The following is a 19,032-nucleotide window of genomic DNA, read 5'->3' as shown; positions in this document are numbered from 1 at the left end:
TAGCACGTTAGCTCAGTAGCTAAGTGTGTCACCGATGTATTGTCTTGGAGATAAAAGTCACTTTAAATGTCCATTTCGCGTGCTCGACTCTCATTTTCAAGAGGATATAGTATCCGAGGTGGTTTAAAATACAAATCTGTGATCTAAAATAGAAAAAGGAGAGTGTGGAATCCAATGAGCCAGCTTGTACCTAAGTTACGGTCAGAGCGAAAAAAGATACGTCCATCACTGCCTCTCAAGTCCTTCACTGTAACGTTCCTCATCTACGAATCTTTCATCCTCGCTTAAATTAATGGGGTAATCGTCACTTTCTCGGTCCGAATCTCTCTCGCTCCATTGTAAACAACGGGGAATTGTGAGCAGCACTACCGCTTGTGACGTCACGCTACTTCCGGTACAGGCAAGGCTTTTTTTATCAGCGAGCAAAAGTTGCAAACTTTATCGTCGATTTTCTCTACTAAATCCTTTCAGCAAAAATATGGCAATATCGCGAAATGATCAAGTATGACACATAGAATGGATCTGCTATTCCCGTTTAAATAAAAAAAAATCATTTCAGTAGGCCTTTAAGGTAAAAACCAGTGTTGAAATCCTCTTCAGAGTCATTTAGAAGTACAATACACTGCAACACGACTGACCACAACATCCAAAAGCTCTCTTTTCTCTGTGGAAATTAATGATTTTACTTTCAAGGTGCCACTCTGACTATTCACAAATGTCTGATATCAGGTTGGAATACACAATGTGAGTTGAAAGGCTGCTGAGCTTCAAATCGTAATGTTTAGCATACATTATTGCAACGCAAATTAATATTTGAAAATAACTATTTTAGAATGCGTTGCTTTGAATACGTAACCTTCCACCGCGATTGAATTCACATCACAATGTTATAATAGAGTATGGTTCATTATAATACACATAGGGCCTGAGCTACTGAGATAAATAGCGTGTGCAAACTGTATAATTGTGTGTACTCTTACTGGGCGTGTTGCAGGTGATATACTAAGACTTTAGGCCCGATTCACTGAGATTCAAATACCACGCGGTAAACAGCGTGTGCAATTTATAAAATAGTATGTACTATAAGTGGGCGTGAGGGCATGTGATTTACTAACTCTGCGTGTGCAATTAGAAGGTAATGCAGACCGGCTTATTTAAATGAGGATTTTACGTGTACTGCACGGGGCAACACCCGAAGAGACACTCATTTACTGCACATTCATGTTATCATGCTCCTACCTGTGGCGTTTTGCCATGTTTTCAAACATGCAGGAGACATCTCCTACTTTTTATGGGCATTCTAAATTAGAAGCAGTCCTGCTGTGCATCTAAAATGGCACCAGTTTTTGTATTGTTTTTTTTTATCGCTGAAGGTGCGCTCTTTGGAGAGAGACTGAATACGCCCAAAAAGGCATACTTCAAGAAGTTTTTTTCATATAAGAAATATTTTATTTATATACTGTATATTCTATGTGGAAAAATTAACATTATAAAATATTAAACGACACTGAAACGCATCAAATTAATTTGTTTTATTCAGCCACTTTAGTCCTCTAGCAGCTATAAAACTATAAAATGGTGTTGCTGAATAGACGATATGTCTAATATTTGTGAGACACACAGACACGTAGGAATCTCATCGCCTGTCTGTGCAACGCAAGCACTGATCCTTCAGCCTTGTGTGGAACCATCAGTTTGCACGTCTTTCTGACGCGTGCTAAATACAATTTAAAATAATGCTCGCACAACAGTGATGAGTGTCGATAAATAACATTGAGCGTGCTAGATAATTATAATTGCATCTTCTCCTCCCATAATGTGGGCGTTATGATAATCAGCATACAAGAATATTATACTAATTTATATTAATTTGGAGAGACGCAAAATGGATTGCACTCCTTATTCTGCTCACTTAACAGACGCAATCAGCTTTGCACACGTTTAGTAGATCAACTGCGTGTGCTATGAGGTTTGCATGTTTTAGTACACGCAAACCTTTAGTAGATCAGGCCCCGTGTGTACAATTAAGAACAAGTGCAAAAGCGGTGCATACCGCCATATTTAAACAAATATTTTGCGTGTGTTATACAAGCTGTACCCATGGAGACACTATTTTCCCTCCACATTCATGGCATCGTATGGTCCGATGGTCCAACATGTGCTGTTTCGTTATGTTGTGCAATACGCAGCACATCTTATTGGGCGATATAGAATTGTGATCTGTACAACAATCTATTTTTAGCACGCCAAAGGTTGTTGTGATGGTGTATCTGAAATGATCACAAAATGCATGTAAGAATGCATTAAAATGTGTGTTGCAAGAAGTTAGTTTTTTTTATGTAGCATATATATTCATTATAAATTTGCTGTAATGAAAAAATACCAAACACCGTTAAAAAAACGCCAGTAGACACCAAAGCGAATCAGTTTAATTTGTTTTAACCAGCCCCATAATAATCTAACAGCAATATAATTATAAAATATGTCTTTAAATAGATGATCTGTCTACGTTTGTAATATCTTTCTTTTCTGACAGGTCATACATGTTGACACACACGTGATGTATAATGGAGAATTCTCTCTCCATCATCCTTCTTTGCAGCGTGATTGGCTTCTTTATCACAGCGATTTATGTGCAACTTCCAGTTTGCTCGCACATTCCAGACGTACTAAATATAAACACAAAATAGTGGCTGCAAAACAGTTCCAGTCTTGCGAGTGCTAAATGATTATGTTTGCATGTCCTCCAAGTATTGAGGCCATTCTGATGATCTGATGATTAAGAGACCTAAACTTCTGCGCATTAACTTTGTAGATCAGCCTTGTGTGTGCTGTCCAGTTTGCTTGTCTTTTAATCTATACAAACCATTAGAAGATCAGGTCCTAGATTTACGCTGCAGCCTAAATAATCAATAACAAGTAAGGCTTTTAGGAGCACTTTGCGAATCATCCCTGAAAAAACATGTTTCACGGTTGAGGCACATATTGCATTAATGGTTTTGTGTCATAATTTATACCTTAAAACTACAAAACCCAAAACCAGTGAAGTTGGCACGTTGTTTAATTCGTAAATTAAAACAGAATACAAATATTTGCAAATCCTTTTCAATTTAATGTTCGAACTGAGAAACTTAACTTAGAATTTAATGGCAACAACACATTGCAAAAAAGTTGGCACAGGGGCATTTTTCCCACTGTGTTACATGGCGTTTCCTTTTAACAACACTCAGTAAACATTTGGGAACTGAGGAGACCAATTTTTGAAGCTTTTCAGGTGGAATTATTTCCCATTCTTGCTTGATGTACAGCTTAAGTTGTTAAGTTGTTAAGTTGTGGTATTTTAGGCCACACATTTTCAATAGGAGACAGGTCTGCACTACAGGCAGGCCAGTCTAGTACTCGCACTCCTTTTCTATGAAGCCACGCTGTTGTAACACATGGCTTGGCATTGTCTTGCTGAAATAAGCAGGGGTGTCCATGATAACGTTGCTTGGATGGCAACATATGTTGCCCCAAAACCTGTATGTACCTTTCAGCATTAATGGTGCCTTCACAGATGATAAATGATAAATGGGTTATGCTTGTATAGCGCGTTTCTACCTTCAAGGTACTCAAAGCGCTTTGACAGTATTTCCACATTCACACACTGATGGCGGGAGCTGCCATGCAAGGCGCTAACCAGCAGCCATCAGGAGCAAGGGTGAAGTGTCTTGCTCAAGGACACAACGGACGTGACTAGGATGGTAGAAGGTGGGGATTGAACCCCAGTAACCAGCAACCCTCCGATTGCTGGCACGGCCACTCTACCAACTTCGCCACGCCGTCCCATGTATAAGTTACCCATGCTTTGGGCACTAATACACCCCCATACCATCACAGATGCTGGCTTTTGAACTTTGCGCCTATAACAATCCGGATGGTTCTTTTCCTCTTTGGTCCGGAGGACACGACTTCCACAGTTTCCAAAAATAATTTGAAATGTGGACTCGTCAGACAACAGAACACTTTTCTACTTTGCATCAGTCCAACTTAGATGAGCTCAGGCCCAGTGAAGCCGGCGGCGTTTCTGGGTGTTGTTGATAAATGGCTTTGGCTTTGCATAGTAGAGTTTTAACTTGCACTTACAGATGTAGCGACGAACTGTAGTTACTGACAGTGGATTTCTGAAGTGTTCCTAAGCCCATGTGGTGATATCCTTTACACACCTTTTGGTGCAGTACCGCCTGAGGGATAGAAGGTCCGTAATATCATCGCTTACGTGCAGTGATTTTTCCAGATCCTCTGAACCTTTTGATGATATTACAGACCGTAGATGGTGAAATCCCTAAGTTCCTTGCAATAACTCGTTGAGAAATGTTGTTCTTAAACTGTTCGACAATTTGCTCACGCATTTGTTCACAAAGTGGTGACCCTCGCACCATCCTTCCATTTCATGGAAGCTGCTTTTATACCCAATCATGGCACCCACCTGTTCCCAATTAGCCTGTTCACCTGTGGGATGTTCCAAATAAGTGTTTGATGAGCATTCCTCAACTTTCTCAGTCTTTTATGCCACTTGTGCCAGCTTTTTTTAAACATGTTGCAGGCGTCAAATTCCAAATGAGCTAATGTGTGCAAAAAATAACGTTTTGTAGTTCAAACGTTAAAGGCCTACTGAAAGCCACTACTACCAACCACGCAGTCTGATAGTTTATACATCAATGATGAAATCTTAACATTGCAACACATGCCAATACGGCCGGGTTAACTTATAAAGTGCAATTTTAAAATTCCCGCCACACTTCCGGTGGAAAAACTCCTTTGGATATGATTTATGCGCGTGACGTCACAAAAGCCACGGAAGTGGTTGGACCCCATCGGACCCGATAGAAAAACCTCTTGTTTTCTTTGACAAAATTCCACAGTATTCTGGACATCTGTGTTGGTGAATCTTTTGAGACTGCAAAGAAGAACGTTGTAGGTGGGATCGATCGGTGTCTTAGCGGCTAAGTACAATACTGTAATATCTGTGATATTTGCATTAGTGTACTGTGTCTTTTAGGGTTTGGGGAACGCGCATGCGCGAGTGAGTTGGCGGAGAACTTGAGTGTGTGTGAGCGTGACTTTTGGCTAACAGCAGCTCGTGTATGTGTGTGCGTTACTTTTTGAACTACAACCAGTTACCGCTTGTTAATAAAGCGATTGACCAATTTGTTTAATGGACAATGGAGACTGCAAATAAGAAAGTTGGAGCCGGTGGAGCGGCGCACTACAGCAACACCAACACCAGGAGGTTGTGTTGTGTTTTGAGCAGGATAACAGACGCACTACGGTGAGTCTAGCTTTGGCTTCCAAACATTTGATCGATTGCCCGTACGTGCGTGTCGATATGTGCATGTGTCGTACGTAACGTTGGGGAAATATATGTTTCTTGCCGACTCTGATGGCGGCCGGGGTGTCGTCAAAAGCGTACAACGCCCGCCGCCGCATCTAAGTTAGCTACGCAGCTAGGTTAGCTTCTGTTTTTTTAGCTTCGCCAAGTGGAATATTATTAATCGTGTATTTACATGTTCATGGTTTAATAGTATTATTGATCTTCTGTCTATCCATCCAGTCAGGGTTTTTTTTTACTTAGTTTCTATCTGCATTTGAGACTGACGCTATCGCGTTGACTACGTTGCTAGGTTACCTTCTGTTTTTTTAGCTTCGCCAAGCGGAATATTATTAATCGTGTATTTACATGTTCATGGTTTAATAGTATTATTGATCTTCTGTCTATCCATCCAGTCAGGTTTTTTTTTTATTTAGTTTCTATCTGCATTTGAGACTGCTGCTATCAAGTTGGCTACGTAGCTAGGTTAGCTTCTATTTTTTTAGCTTCGCAAAGCTGAATTATTAATCGTGTATTTACATGTTCAGTCACTGTGAATGTCCATTTCGCGTTCTCGACTCTCATTTTCAAGAGGATATAGTATCTGAGATGGTTAAAAATACAAATCTGTGATACACAATAGAAAAAGGAGAGAGTGTGGAATCCAATGAGCCAGCTTGTACCTAAGTTACGGTCAGAGCGAAAAAAGATACGTCCATCACTGCCTCTCAAGTCCTTCACTGTAACGTTCCTCATCTACGAATCTTTCATCCTCGCTCAAATTAATGGGGTAATCGTCGCTTTCTCGGTCCGAATCTCTCTCGCTCCATTGTAAACAACGGGGAATTGTGAGCAGCACTACCGCTTGTTACATCACGCTACTTCCGGTACAGGGAAGGCTTTTTTTATCAGCGAGCAAAAGTTGCGAACTTTATCGTCGATTTTCTCTACTAAATCCTTTCAGCAAAAATATGGCAATATCGCGAAATGATCAAGTATGACACATAGAATGGATCTGCTATTCCCGTTTAAATAAAACAATTTAATTTCAGTAGGCCTTTAAGTACCTTGTCTTTGCAGTCTATTCAATTGAATATAGGTTGAAAAGGATTTGCAAATCATTGTATTCTTTTTCTATTTACTATATACGTGCCAACTTCACTGGTTTTGGGTTTTGTACATTCAGACAAACGGGTGACTGTATTGTCAAAGAGAAGCAGTGAGATACATAACAGCAAAGCATTCAGAAACGTGTTGTGTCAAAAAAAATGTGGGATGTTTTAGCACCACCCTTTAATGACACGTAACGATATAAGAGCGCCTGAATTTTTTTTTTTTTTTGAGGATGGAAAAAAAATGTGCTTTTACTTTTTTTTTTTAACTGCAATGCACCCCTGAAATCAGACATTGTTGAATAGCCAGTGAATACAAATATTTCAGTGTCATAATTTATAAATCATACATACATAATTGCTCCTATCCAATAAGAAGTGTGACACTCCAAATTGTGCAAGTTTCATTCATTGAAAAGACTCACATTTAGAGATGCCCACTTTTGTTTGGAAAGCAACAACATGTGAATATGCACGTACCGTATGCATGCAAAGTATTTTTTTCCACAGGAGACTGTATTTCTTCAATAATACAATATGTTGAAAATGTGTGAAATATATAACAGGTGGTGCTCAGATTATGAACAAGTTCCGTTCCTATGTGGCTTTCTTAGTCAAATTGTAGAATATGATGGAACTCATACTCATTAAATACATTAATAAAAAACTAACTATAAGAATTAAACAAAACAGTAATAAAAAGGAGAAAATACTAGGAGAAGTGTTGATTTTGGTTTTCCAGCCAAAGCACTGCAACCTTTCCATCTCAATGAGACCACTTCTTAATTACTTTCACGATTGTAGGAGCACATACTTCAACATGCTCAATGATACTGTAAAGACCTGGCAGTTATGCAAAGTTTTAAAGAGTTCTCTAAATTTCCGACTAGGGATGGGAATCGAGAACCGAAAGCACCGGTTCCCGGTGTATCAATTCCTTGGAATCACTTGCCATTTTGTCAAACGATTCTTGTGGGCGAGAATGACATTACGCAACGTGTGTAGTGACGTCAGACAGAAACATGTCGGCGCTGGGGCGGAAGAAGCGCTTGAAAGATTGCAAGGATTTTAAATGAAAAAAAAAAAATGCAACAGTGCTACTTGAAATAATTGAAAGGTTGCTATTTCATCAAGGAGGACATATAAGCAATTTGCTAAACATTTGAACATACAGCATTCGATAACTACACTGAACAAGAATATAAACCTAACAGTTTTGTTTTTGCTCCCATTCTTCATGAGTTGAACTCAAAGCTCTAAAACTTTTACTATATACACAAAATTCCTACATGTATTTCTCTCAATTATTGTTCTCAAATTGGTCTAAATCTGTGTTGGTGAGCATTTCTTCTTCTCCAAGAAAATCCATCCCACCTCACAGGTGTGGCATATCAAGATATTGATTAAACAGTGGGATTATTGCATAGGTGCAATATAAGGCCACTCTGAAATATATAGTTTTATCACACAGCACAACGCCACAGATGTCGCACGTTTTGAGGGAGCGTGCAGTTGGCATGCTGACTGCAGGAATGTCCATCAGAGGTGTTGCCCATGAATGGAATATTCATTTCTCTACCATACGCCATCTCTAAAGGAGTTTCAGAGAATTTGGCAGTGCATCCAACCGGCCTCACAACCGCAGATCTCGTGTAACCACGCCAGCACAGGACCTCCACATCCAGCAGGTGCACCTCCATGACCGTCCGAGACCAGCCACCATGACAGCTGCTGCAACAATTGGTTTGCTTAACCAAATAATTTCTACACAAACCGTGAGAAACCTTCTAAGGGAAGCTCATCTGCATGTTTGTCGTTCTCAACGGGGTCTCAACCTGACTGCAGTTATCTTGGCAGAGAAGAAGTGCTCACGAACACAGATTTAGACAGATTTGTGAACAATATCTGAATAAAATTGGTATTTTGTGTATTTTGTAAAAGTTTTACATCTTTGAGTTGAACTCATGAAAAATGGGAGCAAAAACAAAAGTGTTGCGTTTATGTTTTTGTTCAGTATATAAACGAATGTCTCGTTTTTTCACAGAACACTGCTTATAATGTTTACGCTATTTGTTAAATTAAAATTAATTTCTTCTCATTTAGATGAGCATGAGTAGACATATACTGACTGTTTCAAGGCAGGCAGTAAGTAAAGTACTATCTCCAGTTCATGTCTGCCGCTAGCTTTCACAGCGGCAGGGAAGAGTACCATGTCTCGGCCAGGAACGACGAATGTCACCGAGCAATGACTAAGTTTATGGTCAAAAGTTGGCACCCATTTGTCACAGTAGACACTCTTTCGGTAGGTGACTGTTCATTGGTAGCCAGGAAAAAGTTGCATGTTTTCCACCAACCACATTTTCACTCAGTCATTATACTATGCAGGTGAAACTCATAAAATTAGAATATTGTGTAAAAGTCCTTTCATATCAGCAATTCAACTTCAAATGTGAGACTAATACTGTATGTGATATAAACTCATCACATGTCAATATATGTCAATACTTTTCGATGATCTTGGCTTACATTTTTTGAAAACCCACATTTTCTGAGATTTTCAATTGATGTTTTTCATGAGCTTTAAGCAATACACATCAACATTAAATCAAAAGAAGGCTTGAAATATATTGTGATGCATGTTATGAGCCTATGTCATGTATTAGTTTCACCTTATAAATCTAAACAAACCTTTGTATGATATTAAGTTGTTTTTTTTTAGTTTCACCAGTATATTCTCTAGGCAGATGACAAAAGATCCTTAAAAGTTTTGAAAGTGTTACTAAATGTTACATTCTTGTGTCGTTTCCACATTTTTGTTAAATTATACAGAAGAATATTACTTTCTAATATTTATTTTCAAATATATTTATTTGTCTATGCTATGTGCCTCTTCAGCCCTCACTGTTGGTTTCGGAAGGTCATATTACCTTTCAACTAAACAAAATTGATGCTAATCCACCTTTTTATTATCTTTTTTTTCCAAATAAGAATAAATAAGAGAATCGATAAAGAACCGAATCATTAAGCCAAATCAAAAGTGGAATTGGAACCAAAAAAATCTTACAAATTCCCATCCCTATTTCTGACTGTCTGTGAGGCCGTGAACAGGACAGGCTGAGCGTGTTTATCGACCACCTCGTCATCATACAAGGTCTTGTTTGGTAGACCTTTTTTAAACCCGTGCTTCGTGACTCGGGTTGTGCTTGGAATTGTTGGCGTGACCCCAGGATGCAGAGATGAGAGGCGGTATCATATTTTGATGATGTAAAAATAAGGTAGCACCAGTATGGATGAAACAGAGGTCCACTGGTGAGTCACAAATTAACAAAAAAAATAAACCAGAACCGAGGCTGAGGCAAAAAAAAGTATGAAGTATAGAGCAGCATGAGAAACAAGAACCAATGGGTATAGCATGAAATGGCTCTGCGTTAAGCATTTACAGAGTACAATGAACCAGTGTTGTCTGACGAAACATTGCTGGCTTAAGAAGGCCCTGGATTAGCAGGAAGGAACAGACGTGTCTCCTGATTGCCAACCAGGAGACAGGTGAGGAAAACCAAGCACATGCAAGCAGAGGTAAAGTGACTGAGTGGAGACAAACAGGAAGCGTAAAGAAAAATAAGAGTGCTGGATAAAAACTAAATACTGTACCGAGGAAAACAACAAACACAGGGTTGCGACAGTCGAGCACTTTAGACCATGAGTATGGTCTTTTCTCCTGTCTCTGAACCTTTTATGTAGTTTATTTTCATGGTGATGGCTTCTTTGGTGCATGGCAACCAGAAAAGCCCGTCTTACACTTGGGAGACATAATGAAGTTCAAAGAGTTAACTGATGTTATCCTTTCCACGTGTGAGCCGCATCGTGTATTTGTGCTGTAAGTAGTTCTTGAGCAAATCTTGTGTTAACACAACAAAATCAAAGTGTTTATTACTTTGTGGAGTGTGTTCACATTTATTCACGAAACGCCCTAAGACGGAACGTGGTAAACTGAGGACTACCTGTGTGTACTTTATATGTTTTGTTTTGCTCCCCAATTCATTTTTTTCCCGCATGCACGACGCCACCCACTTGCCTGCCTGTTAATCCCATCTCACCACTGCGCCTCGCTGACATCTGCTAGCCTCGACACAAGTGAACAAACTAACTTCCAGACCATCCATGTTCACAGACTTTGACTTCTTTCTTTCTGTCTGAGACCTATGCTGAGAAAGAATTCAATGGTTTTACCAGCTCTGAGGACATTTCCTGTGTTGCCTACAGCTGATGGTTGGGAATGAAGGCTATTCTGCATCCACATGCGAGATAGGAAGAATGATGCAAAATATAGATCGATACAGAGTTCATTTGACCCCAATTCTACTGGAAATATCTTGCAAAAGCAGTATCTTCATACAGACTCTGATTGCATATTCTTCTTTGATTTGTGGGTGTAAAAAGGCCTTATCAGCAGCCATCGGCTCGAGGAAATACACATCACACTCACCAGAGGGAGAGTGCAGCCACTGATGAGATGCTCTGGATGAGGGCGTCCATGTTCAAAAACATCTGTAGATCTCACAGTTTTCTTTCAGTGTCTGTGCATGCATTTGTCTCCTCTGATAAATGAATCATTACAGACTTTAATTCACCAGAAGGCTGTTTTGGGTTGAACATTGATATGTCAGTTACCATGGCAATCTGTATGCCGGCGCCGGGGAAAGGAAATTACCATCTGTAGACAGACTTCCGCATCCAAGGCATCTCAATTTATAGTGTCTGCACTGCCTCCCTCTGAGGACCCGGCTTGGTAAAACCTGACTCGACTGCTGTATGGGCATCGAGCATTTCAGCCCATTGCAGATGTACAACTAACATATTGTATATCAAACATGCGCATCTTAAAGCCAGGGCTCCTGCTTCATACCAGTAGCTAATCGCAGGAGTTTCAACTCGTAAGTCAGTGTTGTCATAATCACCACAACCATGATACTTACGTCGTTATACCTTGTCAGATATAGAGTGTATCCTAATGGTTATCGTTTTATATCATTTTCAAGAAACCCAGTAAACCTGGCAGTGTTAAAACTGAACGAGCAGGGCCTCTTGGACAAATTGAAAAACAAGTGGTGGTACGACAAGGGAGAGTGCGGCAGCGGGGGCGGGGACTCCAAGGTCAGAGCCAGTTTGATAAACCCTGCGGGTAACCCACCACCACCACCATTGGGCGTGTGGGTGCTGTATGGGGAGGGGGGTAACCGGCAGGTCAACATTGTAATACCACTCCAGAAAAAGGGAAAAAAAAACAAAGCGTTTTGACGCTGGTATTTACGGTCTTGTTCAAAAAAGCATTTCATAGAAGCACAACTGCAGCATCTGTGATGCATAAGTGAGGGTGAGCAGTGTGCCGGTTACCCAAAGTGATATAGTAATACACATCTACTGCCTTAGGGAGCCAGCACACCAAGCTAGATGGAGTATTAATGCATATCACTTTGATTTTCAAGTTCTTAATGATGTTTATGCCATCTCTATTCATGTGTGTGTGCGTGCACGTGTGGTGGTGTGATGCTTTTTCCTTTCTTTAACCATAGGCAAGCTCAAATGTTATTGTGTGAATGCATTTTTTGCTGCTCTATGTTTCTGAATCAATAACATAAAATAACATTGGTATAATATGTTATTTATGTTATTTCTTTGTGGTTGGAAGAATCCCAGTAAACCTAGCGGTGTTGAAACTCAATGAGCAAGCCGTCTTAGACAAACTGAAAAACAAATGGTGGTACGATAAAGGGGAGTGTGGCAGCAAGGACTCCGGAAGAAAGGTCAGTCGCCATTCTGATTCTGTCTGCACAATCCTGCCCTGATCCTAGAACAGACCCAACTCCAGACCTATAGGCCTCTTATACATATGCAGTATACCCCCTTGTGACTCTAGCAGGACTACAGTATTGGCCCGAATATAAGATACCAAAACATATGCACAAATTTGATATTGGAAATGCATCAGTATATCAAAAGCAGCAAGAGGTAGGTTTTGTTCTTCTAAAATAATGTTTGTTGGGGCTGTCAAAAATGTGAGTAATCACAAAAAATTATCGCACTAATCACGTAGACACCTGGATTAATCATACAGTTTATTTTGACCGTACAAGCCTTTTACCTCAACCGCTGTACGGTCAGTGGTCAGATAAATGCATACGTCAGTACAAAAATGAGTAGTGTTTGTAATAACGCCGTTACTTTTACTAGTAATGAGTAATCTATTTAATTACTTTAGGTCCGTTACAACAATAGCGATAGCTTGATGTGAATTGGAACACTGCTTTTGATGAGGTTCAACAACCGCGTCATAAGTGCAGCAAGTTCATGGCAGAAAATATATTTTTATTAGTGAAAGCAACAAGCGGCACTGCACTAAAATGGACTTGATATCAAATAGGAAGAGGCACCATCACACTGTGACACAGCAAACAACATACTCCCGCTATGGGAATAATCAGACAACAAATCAATGATTGAAGTGACAAACTTGCCATCCAAGCAATACCCCGTTTGTTGACAAGTAAATATGACAGCCATCGAAGCACATTCAATCAATTTATTAACCAGAGGTTACAGAATCTGGTGAAAAGATTAAAAAGAGTTGGCATCAGAGCCGACAAACTTCCGCTGCTAACTGCTAAAGCTAACACACACAGCTCCTTTGGAAACCCTCGATGACGTCACGCGTCACTAGGCAACAGGCCCTGCCTTTTAAAAGCACACACACGCACACTGCTCTCATACATCATATATAAAACGTCTCTCAACTGCAAATGCAAGATATATAAAGTAAAGTTTTTTAAAGTAGCGTATAAATTACTTTACCTTGTAAGTAATTACATTTATTGAAGAGCAATTCCGTTATTAATTAAATTACTTTTTTGGTAAAGTAACGAGTAACCATAATTATTACTTTTTTAAAGTAATTTTCAGAACACTGAAAATGAGTGAGGAACCTCTGAAAGAACTTTAGACAAAACTGGTACCAAGTCGTGTGCAAATAAATGACATGCATTCCAGTAAAACGTTTGAAAAATGTACCTGGACTACATTCTAAAGATAAAATTGCATTTTTGTACAAATATTGTGCTTTTTTTCTCAAGATAATCTCAATTATGCAAGCGAGTAATCACCCGGGTTTAGTCATGATTAATCCAAATTCTAAAATGTGATTAATCTGATTTAAAAAATAATAATTTGACAGTCCTAATGTTTATGTTTTCAATGATAATATCCTTGGTGATATAATATATTTAAGAGTCAAGAAACATTTAAATACTATTCAAGCATTAATTAGTTTTTATCATTGGCTTGATATGTGTACATACATGCACAGTTCTGCTTCTGCTGCTCAACATAAAATAAGATTGTTACCCACACAACAATACATTATTGTCTTCACAATTCCAAGAGCATTGCTTTTATGATTTTAAAATATATTTCCAACCACCTAAGTTGAAGTGTAATTTTATGTGTAATTGTCTTATATTCGGGCATATACTTTGTGAGCAATCTGTCGTCTGATTTTTTATTACTTTAAAAATGTTTGTGTGTGATTTTTAAAACTAGTTTATATAAATTTGCAAGTCAGTGTCAAAAAATACATGTAAAAAAATACACCTGGAATATTACTGTTGGATAAACTTGTGTTCACGGTGTAGCTGAAAGATGATTTAATCAGAGCTAACTGTACGACATGACACAAGCACATGTGGAAGGCCACAAGATTACACGATCAGTTATTTTGAACATGTTCTGTCAAAACCTTTGCCTTCTGTCCAGGCTCTGCACAGACTGGCACGCATGTGTGATGAAAACCCTGTCAATCTGTTAGCTCAGCCTTCAGTCACATCAAGCCAGCCACTGGGCTTGCATGTGTTCGCACTTTAGCTTCAGTGTCGGCATATAATTTGTAGAATATTCTACAAAAAAAATAGAACAATGGAGTCAACATTTGAAAGGGATGCATTTATACAGTAGTACCATGTTTTAATAATGTACAGTACAGTAGTACCTCTGTTTTTGTTAGTAATGTGTTCCAAAAGGTCAGACAAAGAAAGCCTACGAAAACCGAAGAAATGTATTTCCACAAGAAATAATATATTTCCGATTAGTCTGTTTCAGACAACCAAATCAGAATCAGAATCAAAAATACTTTATTAATCCCCAAGGGGAAATTAAGATTTTCTGTACAATCCCATTCAAAATCAGACAAACATTACAGGGAGACAGAACAGGATCGCTGACGGGTCTGCCAACTTCCGGCGCCCCTTGCAAAAAAAGTGAGAAACAGGTAAACGCTGGGGTTGGTCTTAACCAAAGAAATCAAATAAAGCACCAATATGATGAGACTGTTCAAACTACAATAGTTTACAAAGTACAAAGAAGAAAAAGTATGATGAACATCTTGAACCTCTTTTTTTTTTGTTTAGATAATGGTTATGTATTTAATGTTTGGTAGTATTATTTGTTATTATTTATTTATTCACTGTTCTGTTACAGAGAACAAGAAAAAGGGATAATATTGCTATGATATGAAAAGAGGTAGGATTAAATAAGCTCTGCTTCTTCCTACTTCTTTTTGGACGTGCTGTAATGAAACAACTGGAAATATGTGATGCATTACATTGTATCGTATGCATGTTCGAAATAAACTGAAACTGAACTGAAAAAGGGCATAAAACATAAAAAGAAACTGTTTATCGACAGACCTGAAGTTGATCTAAAGATTTAAGCGTTGAATAAAAATAAAAATAGAAATTGATATATGACTTACTTTTAACATGTTTTATGACTCTGACCCTTCTGGGTCACCTGCACCAAACTTGAGGGGAGAAAAAAATCAATATATTGTATTGGTTTTTAAAATGAAAAATATGAAAAAACTTGTTTTAAAAAAGTGGAAAAAGTTTGAACACCTTTGTTCTCAAATGTCAGAGATACTGTATATGTTGGCGCTAGACCAGGACAATACTTTTACACAAGCAGAGCTGTTTAAAAGTCTATTCTCTGAGGCGACAGGAAGTCAGTGCAGTGACCTAAGCATTGAACGAATATTGTCAAATTTCCCGGTTCTAGTCAGGACTCGAGTAGCAGCACTATAGATGTATTTTAGCTGCTTCACAACTCGTTTTGAGAGCAGAGTGAGAAGGCCATCACAGGAGCTTAGTCTGTTGGAGACAAAATAATTGATTAATCTGTTTAATTAATATAGGCACATTTTAGGCGGTTAACAAACTGATATCACTTGAAACTTTTTTGACCCCATTGTAGCTTATTTTATAGCCGTACTCAATAAAAAAAATTTAAAAAAATTATCACCACAGCGTTGGATTCTTTATTTGAGCATTTGATATGCGGGCTAATGGAGTAGTTTTTAAAATGCAATATTTTACCGTATGATAACTGAGACGGTATATGAAAACTGAGACAAACCTTTGCCAAAAACCGAAACCTACAAAAAGTGGGGCGTACAAAAACCGAGGTACAACACTGTACATTAGAATATTTTCAAAACTATTCTGCAGTTTAATATGAATTGAAACATTGGCCACATATAATTTGAACACTGACTCAACATTGAAAATACATGAGAAAATATGCTGCTCTAAATCCTTTTATTTCAACATTTGTGTCATTACTATGCCTGGGATAATACTTGCCTTCTAGCTAGAATGTTAGTAGTAATATTAGCACTACATTCTTTGTTGTTGTGTTCACTGACTATGTAGCTGCATGGGGAAACGGTGGATCAGTCTTGTTTTTCCCAAGAAAAAAACATTTTTTTAGGGGAGAATTAAACATAATTGACTAAGACATTGATATATTTTTTCCCCACGCTTTGCTATATTTACACAGTGTTTAGGTGGAAATTTCTGACGCATATCCAGACAGAACATGTATTCTAAGATGCTTCTCAAAATCTGGCCTCAGGGAGATACTCTTAGAGGCTTGTAAAAGCCTGTGAAGGGGATTTGATGAGCGTAAATTTCCCCTGACAGGAGGAATTAGACTCTAAAATCATCACATGTTAGTGTTTCGACTGATAACCTGCAGCCTGTCATGCCTTCAGAACACATTACTTGACACCCTTCCTGCCATAGAATAACCTTAATTACATTATATCATGCAAAAGAACAGCCCGATTACAGTAAAGTCTGCCAATAACAAGCTTTTTTTGAGTTTATGGATCAAGTTGGATTTACATCACATTCAAAAACTAAAGTTACAAATAGTATACAGTATGTGACCTATAAATTGTACGATTTTAACACCATTTTGTTGTGCAGCTACAGTACATGGTATGATGGGGGGCTGTAGTTTCTTTCTTTACAAAATACAACACTAGTACTGCCTTTAATGTTAGTACAAAAACAATGTTAGAAATGCATTAGTACATGTAATATGTACATTATAGCAATTCAATTTGTAAGGCCTGTGTCATAAATCCAGTTCAACAATGATTACTGTTCTCACTAACATCAATCTATGTGATATTGCACAGTGTTTGGAGAGTTAAAATACCATAAGCTGACTCTCGCCAGATCTTTGTAGCTCGCTGAGCTCCACACAATGGTCTGGAATCGAGGGCAATGCAAACTCCTTCAAGATAGCAAAAAATAAGGAACCAATCAGGATTTCATAGATGTGACGTAGCGCCGAAGCGACTGTTTGATTCAAAAAACAATGGCGGCACGCAGCGAGGAGTCGTGTGCTGACATTGATTCTGCTATTGCAACTGTTTGGTCCAATCCATCAAATATTAATTCTTTAAAAGATGAACAGAGAACGGTTTTGAAGGCATTTATTAACTTTTCGCTCTGTCGTTATCCAATATGTCGGCTGTTCTGTTTTGGATTTCCCAGCGTCGCTCTTATCAGCGTCATGGGTTGATTTCGATGTGAGTGGTTGAAGTAGCACGTCATTCAAGATAACGGACAAGTGGTTTATCCAATCACATACAATGATTTGTTTTCAAGGCCCCGCCTTCTGAAATACATCTCCTATTGAGAACTCCCAGATCCTTGTGTGGAGCTCAGCGAACTACAAGGATCTGGCGAGAGTCAGGTTAACAAATACCATGCACTCTACTATAAATGCAGTTTATTTATGTGCATCATTTTGCAATCACTCAGTGTGATTGCAACATCCGTCACTCATACATGCACCAGGTGGTAAAGATGGCAGTGTCCTCTAGGCAACTATAGCAATAGAACTTAAGCTCTTCTATCTACGAGGGACTTGTTGAAAATTATGTGACTGTGATTTGTGAGACAGGCCTTAGAACATGTTTATTGTCTTGTATGCATGCGTGTGACTAAATCCTGAGTGTATGGTCAAGCTTATGTATGTGTAGTTCTGTCTGTGAATGAATGATTATACACTCACTTTTCACATTGTTTAAGTATGGGGAAATGTATGGATGTTTAGTTGGTAATCCCAATATAACAGTACGTACTGGTACCTAATATTGTGGCCAGTGAGTGTATATGCTCGAGCAAATGTGTGAATGAGAACGTTCTCAAGTCAGTCATGTGTCTGTCACTCTAAACGTTGTCTGTTGCTAATTGCCCCCCTCGACCCTCGTCTCCAGGACAAGACGAGCGCTCTGAGCCTCAGCAACGTGGCCGGAGTCTTCTACATCCTGATCGGCGGCCTGGGCCTGGCCATGCTAGTGGCCCTGGTGGAGTTCTGCTACAAGTCCAGGACCGAGTCACGACGAATGAAGGTGTCGACCGCTCGAGCCGCTGCTGCCTCAGCTGCTCAGGCCTTTCACTGCTCAGCCTTAGACAGTGGTGCTAGCGCCCCCTACACAGAGCTGCAGAGCTACGGCCTGTACGCCAACAACACTGTTAAGATATAAGGGCAGAGCACAGCCACGGGGTAGGAAACGCTGTGATTCAGCCATGATGATGATGATGATGATGATGATGTCCTCCGCCTCCTCATCCCCCGCCCATCTAACCGTGACCACAGTGGGCTTTTCACGGCTTCCACCGCAGTGCAAACGCTCTCCTGTACCTCTTTCTCCTTCTACCGCTCCCTTGCTAAGTCTTCTTGTTACTGATGGCCTGCAGATGTCCTCAATCACGTAATTGGAAATTGCCCTTGGCCATGTTTAAGTTTTAGCACCAACATGTTTCCAAATTAAACATGCAATGAACATATCTGTTAGTCTAGTGCAGGGGCCAGATACGGCCCGCCAGCTTCCAAATTCCAGCCCACGGGAAGTCCCATAATTAAAAATAAAATTTTAAAAAAATAAAATAAATTTATATATATATACGTATATATATAATTTAGTTTTTTTGTTATTATTATTTTTTTCAATCTGTCCCTTCTAATCCATGTTCTACCGCTTGTTATTCTCGGTGTCTCCTAGCCACTCAGGCAAATCATATTGTCTAAAAATGCATTTTCCCATCAATAAAGTGACATCCGCGGCAAGTGCGCTCTCTTTCAGTCAATTAGAAATATATATATATATATATATATATATATATATATATATATATATATATATATATATATATATATATATATATA

At 39.0% G+C, this 19,032-nt stretch overlaps 1 protein-coding gene across 8 annotated transcripts in view; it reads left to right on the top strand.

Moving 5' to 3' along the window:
• The window catches only part of gria1a (glutamate receptor, ionotropic, AMPA 1a), a 186,098-nt gene that overhangs the window by 149,412 nt on the left and 17,654 nt on the right, over positions 1-19,032 (top strand). The window contains exons 14-16 of one of the 8 annotated variants that reach the window (XR_009825959.1): positions 11,502-11,616; positions 12,152-12,266; positions 18,080-18,202. The exons of 1 other annotated variant lie outside the window; for it this stretch is intronic. Coding sequence is in view for 5 of the 7 variants with exons in the window: in XM_062045598.1 (XP_061901582.1) it covers positions 12,152-12,266; positions 18,080-18,349 (385 nt within the window). In the remaining 2 variants the exon portion in view is untranslated. Of the gene's footprint in view, positions 1-11,501; positions 11,617-12,151; positions 12,267-18,079; positions 18,370-19,032 lie in introns of those variants that run through there. 6 more of the 8 variants (XM_062045596.1, XM_062045595.1, XM_062045598.1 and 3 more) reach the window with 6 other exon arrangements.

The sequence above is a fragment of the Entelurus aequoreus genome, linkage group LG04 (assembly GCF_033978785.1).
Source record: "Entelurus aequoreus isolate RoL-2023_Sb linkage group LG04, RoL_Eaeq_v1.1, whole genome shotgun sequence".
Lineage (NCBI taxonomy): Eukaryota > Metazoa > Chordata > Actinopteri > Syngnathiformes > Syngnathidae > Entelurus > Entelurus aequoreus.
This window is presented reverse-complemented; position numbering and strand designations above follow the sequence as displayed.